General features: G+C 38.0%; 1 protein-coding gene across 2 annotated transcripts; it reads left to right on the top strand.

Annotated features, from left to right (window-relative positions):
• Positions 1-1,466: 1,466 nt before the first annotated feature.
• On the top strand, positions 1,467-4,815 carry rbis (ribosomal biogenesis factor). Of its 2 annotated transcripts, none has more exons than XM_030397533.1 (4): positions 1,467-1,607; positions 2,992-3,107; positions 3,220-3,336; positions 3,608-4,815. In XM_030397533.1, the coding sequence occupies exons 2-4, from the start codon at positions 2,997-2,999 to the stop codon at positions 3,674-3,676; spliced, it is 297 nt and encodes a 98-aa protein (XP_030253393.1). In that variant the 5' UTR covers positions 1,467-1,607; positions 2,992-2,996; the 3' UTR covers positions 3,677-4,815. The 2 variants fall into 2 exon arrangements, with proteins under 2 accessions (XP_030253393.1, XP_030253394.1); XM_030397534.1 differs by lacking the exon at positions 1,467-1,607 and adding an exon at positions 2,743-2,884.
• Positions 4,816-5,132: the final 317 nt, after the last annotated feature.

Raw genomic sequence — 5,132 nt, 5'->3', positions numbered from 1 at the left:
AGGGAAGTGTTTGGCCCCTCATATTTTTGATAATGGTAACAATGCTTGTGTGGCTTAAAAATAATATTTTATGGGTTTTTATAAATCTATCTTTTTATCTTTTTGCAGTTACAGAGTTTCAGAGGACCACAAGTTGTGTCTCCAAACTATTAGACAGTAAGTTTTATTATTCCGTACAGGAAAATTCAAACATGCGATTTCTGACTTGAAGAAATAGGACCGCAGGGTTATCTGACTTGTTATTGCACAGCTCAGCAACACAGATAACGAAACTGAAGGTCTGCTGGAGGGCCTACATGATTTGATAATGTGTGATGGAGCTGCAGCAGGCAGACACATTTGTGGTGTTGAAAAAAAAGAAAAGTAAAGCAGTGAAGTCCCCCAGACGGCTGACACATTATAATCACACGGCTATTAGTAGCCTACATAATTTGCATAACAAATAGGTTTATTAGAAACATATAATAAGAACATGAAAGCAGATGTGTGGTTTCCAATTATAAACAATGACAGTGACAAAGTGTGGCTTGCACAATTTCTTTGCCCCTCCTTCTCTTCTCTTTTTTCTCCTCAATAGTAAAACTGCATTCAAGTAGCCGAAACAGCTCAGTGTACTCTGGCAGCACAGCTTTTCAGGAAATCATACACCTGTCACGTACACAGCTGTGGTGGTACTATGATGCCACCTGCTGTTGGTAAATGAGACTGCAAGCATTCGAAAAAAAGGTTTGATTTGTAGTTTATTTTTCGTTCAAAGAGGGGAACTCTTCGCAAACAAACATAACCATCAGAGAGAAATTACTTTTAATTCCATGTTAATCTGATAAGTGCACCAAGGGTAGTTAAAAGTGTTTCTAATGTCGTGTAGGCTGTTGTAATTTCTACAAAATGTTACATCATTAAATCGGACTTACCTTGAATTTCAGTATTAGGATCACAGAGCAATTCGACGCAAAATGCGTTGCCAAAAAATGTGTTTCCAAGCAGTTTTTTGGGATGATTTTCGACATATTTAACCTCTGATATGAATTATTATCTATTATTGACTGGTCTGAACATTGTGCTTTTATTTTGAGGGAAACGGAAGTATTGTATTCATGTTATCCAGTTAGCTTAGCGCTGGGTTCTGCACCGAAAATCAAATATTGAGGGAATATTTTGCTTTTGCGAAAGTAATTAAGAGAGCAAATCATTTTAAAACCTTTTTTTTTTTTTTTTTTTTTTTTAAGAAAGTACAACTACAGGTTAAACAGACGGTTATCAGTTGCACTGTTTCGCCGGACATTTTTAAAGGAAGCTCTTCAATTAACTGAAATCGTCTTTCAAAATAATGGCGTTTTATTTCGCTAATTTTCAACTTTCAGTCGATTGTAGGACGCAACAAGTTACACCAAATTATGTATTGGTTGTAACTGATTAAATCGTGCTCTCTTTCCTCTTCAATACCTTCATTTCCCAGCTGTTTATTGACGCCAAACGAGAGGGATTTAACAAAATGTCAAACGGGTGAGAGGCAACGGTTGTCGCACAGAAATGTCGTCACAGCGACAGCACGTTTGCATTAGCACGTGAGGATATCAACACAAGCTAACCGCTCCTCGAACAAGGTCTGTTTATAAAGGTTCTCTTCTTGTTAAGTCGTCAGAATGTGAACGTATTGGTTTGTCACAATAACCTAACTCAGGAGAATTAATTGACTTTTATCAGAAATGATGAATATAACTAATAAGAGTCACACAGCTTCACGTGTACACTGAGACAGGCAGACAGTAGCTGGCAACAACATCTGGATGTTGTAAGGAGTTTTAACTGACTTATGTTTATCCAGAAGGATGTGGATAAGGTTTATTAAGAGTCACTTAAATATGTCTGTTACAGGCAGACTGGATGCTTGATGTCTGTTTATATTAAGCTATTAGTAGGGATATTTCCCCTGAGGCTGGGTGACATGGACCAAAACAAGAAAATAGAAGACACATAGGCTTCACAGTGCATGAAAATATCTGTTGAGTTAAAAAGAAGTCTTTACACTTGCTGGTGCAAATTTGGAAAGATGTATAGATCATTTTCTTTATTTTGTTTTCCTTTTTGTATGTGGTCGACCAAAGTCCTTTTATGTGAAGCGTGTTACATGACATTTTACATGTATAAAATGTTCTATAAAGTTTACAGTCATTAATCTCAGGTTCTTTTCTGAGAAGCAACTTATATTTTTTTCCACAGTTTGGGGTTTTCCATCAGCCCTACAGGTAGCTGCCAGTCTGTTATTGACCCAGAGTCAGGGGTTTGTTTTTGTCTGATGCAACAGTCAGTAAAAGTCTAGACCAGCGGTGCCCAAACTTTTTCTCCTGTAGGGCCGAAACAAAAATGTAATGGTGGACCATGAGCCATAAGAAAATACCTGTTGTGTTACGATGCAAAAGCCTTGGGAGGCTTCTAATCTTTCAACTTATTATTAACTGCCTCTACATAGTTCAAGGATCCTGACTAATCTGAATTGAATGACTTCATGCACAATGTGTCAATCTGTAGTAATAATTAGGGGAAAACTTTATTGCAGGCTAACTTTGGCCCACAGGCCCCACACAGGCATCCCTAGTCTAGACACGAATGTGCATTAAATTGCTAGCAGGTCCAATGCATAATGTCCAACATGGTGTGTTTGATGTCAGTTTATGTCACATTAAGAATCCCTTCAATTATGCATATTCATACATCATCTGAGCCTCTTGATCCTGTTAAAATCCTCTGAGTCTGTCTCAAGGAGTGAGCTTTGTGCGTGAACGGATGTGTTGCGAATCAGGTGGCTGCCGATTGCAGGAGACAAACAGGGAACCTGGAACAATCTCGACATCTGTGTTTTTCAGAGAGCAGTGAGCAGCAGGTGTGATCAATGCGGAAACTACCACTTCAGAGCAGGCAGACACAGTAGTTGCACAGGCTATGGTATAGAAATTACATATGCCCACTCTTTGGCGTTTCTGTCCTCAGGTAACATGGGGAAGAATAAGCAAAAAGGGAAAAAACAGAAGAATGTCTTTCAAGTCGCAAACAAGCACTTGAAGCCCAAGAACAAAGCCAAGCCTGTCACAACAACACTCAAACACGTAAGATCTCTTTTTTCTGGTGTTTTCTCTTTTTTTCTCGGATATATTTTGTATTCTCTTTTAGTATGTAGTGCCTGCTCCGTCCACTTCAGCATAATTTGTGCCTTCACAGATCAATGCGGTGAAAAACGAGAAGGTGGAGAACCTCAATCAGATTTTCACAGAAGTCCAGAGGGATGTTAAGAGCGTTTCAAAGTCTGTTGCGCCTCAGCCGAAGAAACAAACACAGGTAGGTGGTGGTGTGGAATTGCAAACCATTTAAAACTTGTATTTTTCAGTCAACAGTTGAATTCTCTTGACACACTGCAAAACCCCAAACTATTACTGAGTATATTTGTCTAACTTCTAGTCAGAATACTACATTTTCCTTTCTTCCATCGACAGATTTGCTTTAATTTCAAAAGCGAGACACCCCTTGTTATTGTTATTATATTTATTTATGCATGAAGTGACATTTTTCCAGCATATGATTAGTGATAATTATTTTTTGTTCCCGCTAGGTCGTCAGAGAGCCGCCAAAGGAATCTGTAAATGTCGACAATGCTGCTCAACTCTTCTCTCAGCTATAATGGACCATGACAGACAGTGACGAACTGTTGGACTGTGTTTTTCTTAAGTTGGACATTTGAAAGTCAGTTTTCTTCCAGTGCATCCTGACGTCTAATGCCAGAATGAGAACTGCGGATAAGTAAAAAGTCTAGTAGCGGTTACGGTTATTGCGTGATGTGTAATTTAAGCATTCTGTATATTAAATGCAATGAAATGTAACAAATTGACAGACTTGTGCACTGTCGATAGGGATATTTTCTATTTTTATTCATGCATATTCTCTTGTGTAGAAATGTTTGCTTCGCTTCACCATCTATTAATCTGCTGATCATTATCTTAATTGTTGACTTGTTTATGAAATATCAGAAAATAGTGACAAGTCCCCATTATTTATTGGACCCCATGGTGATATCTTTTAAATCTTACTATCCTGACAAATAGTCCAAATCAGTTACAAAATGCGGAATAGTTAATACTCTTAACTATCATGTTTGACAGATAACATCAGCGGACCTTCTCATTTGAGCAAATACATAATAAGATATTTGTTAATTAATTTAAAGGTGCTTTATGTATTGTAATTAAGGTGCACTCCCCGGTAGTTGCACGGCTAACAAAGCTAACTAGTTAAGGGCCTCTACAGTTAGCTTTTACTCAGTGATATGCTGCCTTTTATTTGTTATGGGAATGAATCTGACAGGCAGCCAATTCTTACATATTGCACCTTTTGATTAATCAATTGTTTTTGCTCTACCTCCTTTACATCGTTGCTATGGGTGCCTTGTCCTGCATTATCTTGAATCTGTACCCAATTAAAGGCAACTAAGACATTTATGTTGAACATCGTAATTTAAAAAATAATTTTATCACCATGCGCAACTTATCATACTTTTTTTTTTTTGTTTTGTTCTGCCAGGCTGTTTTCTCTTTTTTTTTTCATTCTCCTCATTCCTCGGATTGAATGCAAATGAAGTCACAGATTGTTGCGACTGGTGTTTGTAGTGATGAAAGTGTTCGCCTCAAAGAGTTTTGTCACCATCGCTTCTTATGGAAATCATTCAAATTTCATGTAGAAGTTGTTGGCACAAAACAATCACAGAATTTAAATGAGAAACTCACATGTATAGTACAGCCGCATCATTAAATGTGTAAATCTGCACGGATGATTTTTTCCAGACATTTTCCTGGAACTCATTTTAAAGTAGTAGTATGTGGTCTTGCTGGATTGGACTGACTCATCATCAGGTGTTTCACATTCTTTTTTTTTGACCACCCCTGTATTTATTTACTGGCTCTATATCAGGGCTTCACACCATCATTTCTATCAAGAATGCACCTGAAGATGAAGTTATAGATTTTCCAGCTCCATGCGAGTTGTCATCAGTATGCTGCTGCTGCAACTTGACAACAGAGTTCGCAGGAGTGCTGGTACCCGGCTGATTGCTTGTGTACGTGGCGACCTCTGGCTGAGTTAGT

This window comes from Sparus aurata, chromosome 19 (assembly GCF_900880675.1).
Source record: "Sparus aurata chromosome 19, fSpaAur1.1, whole genome shotgun sequence".
NCBI classification, from domain to species: Eukaryota; Metazoa; Chordata; class Actinopteri; order Spariformes; family Sparidae; genus Sparus; species Sparus aurata.
This window is presented reverse-complemented; position numbering and strand designations above follow the sequence as displayed.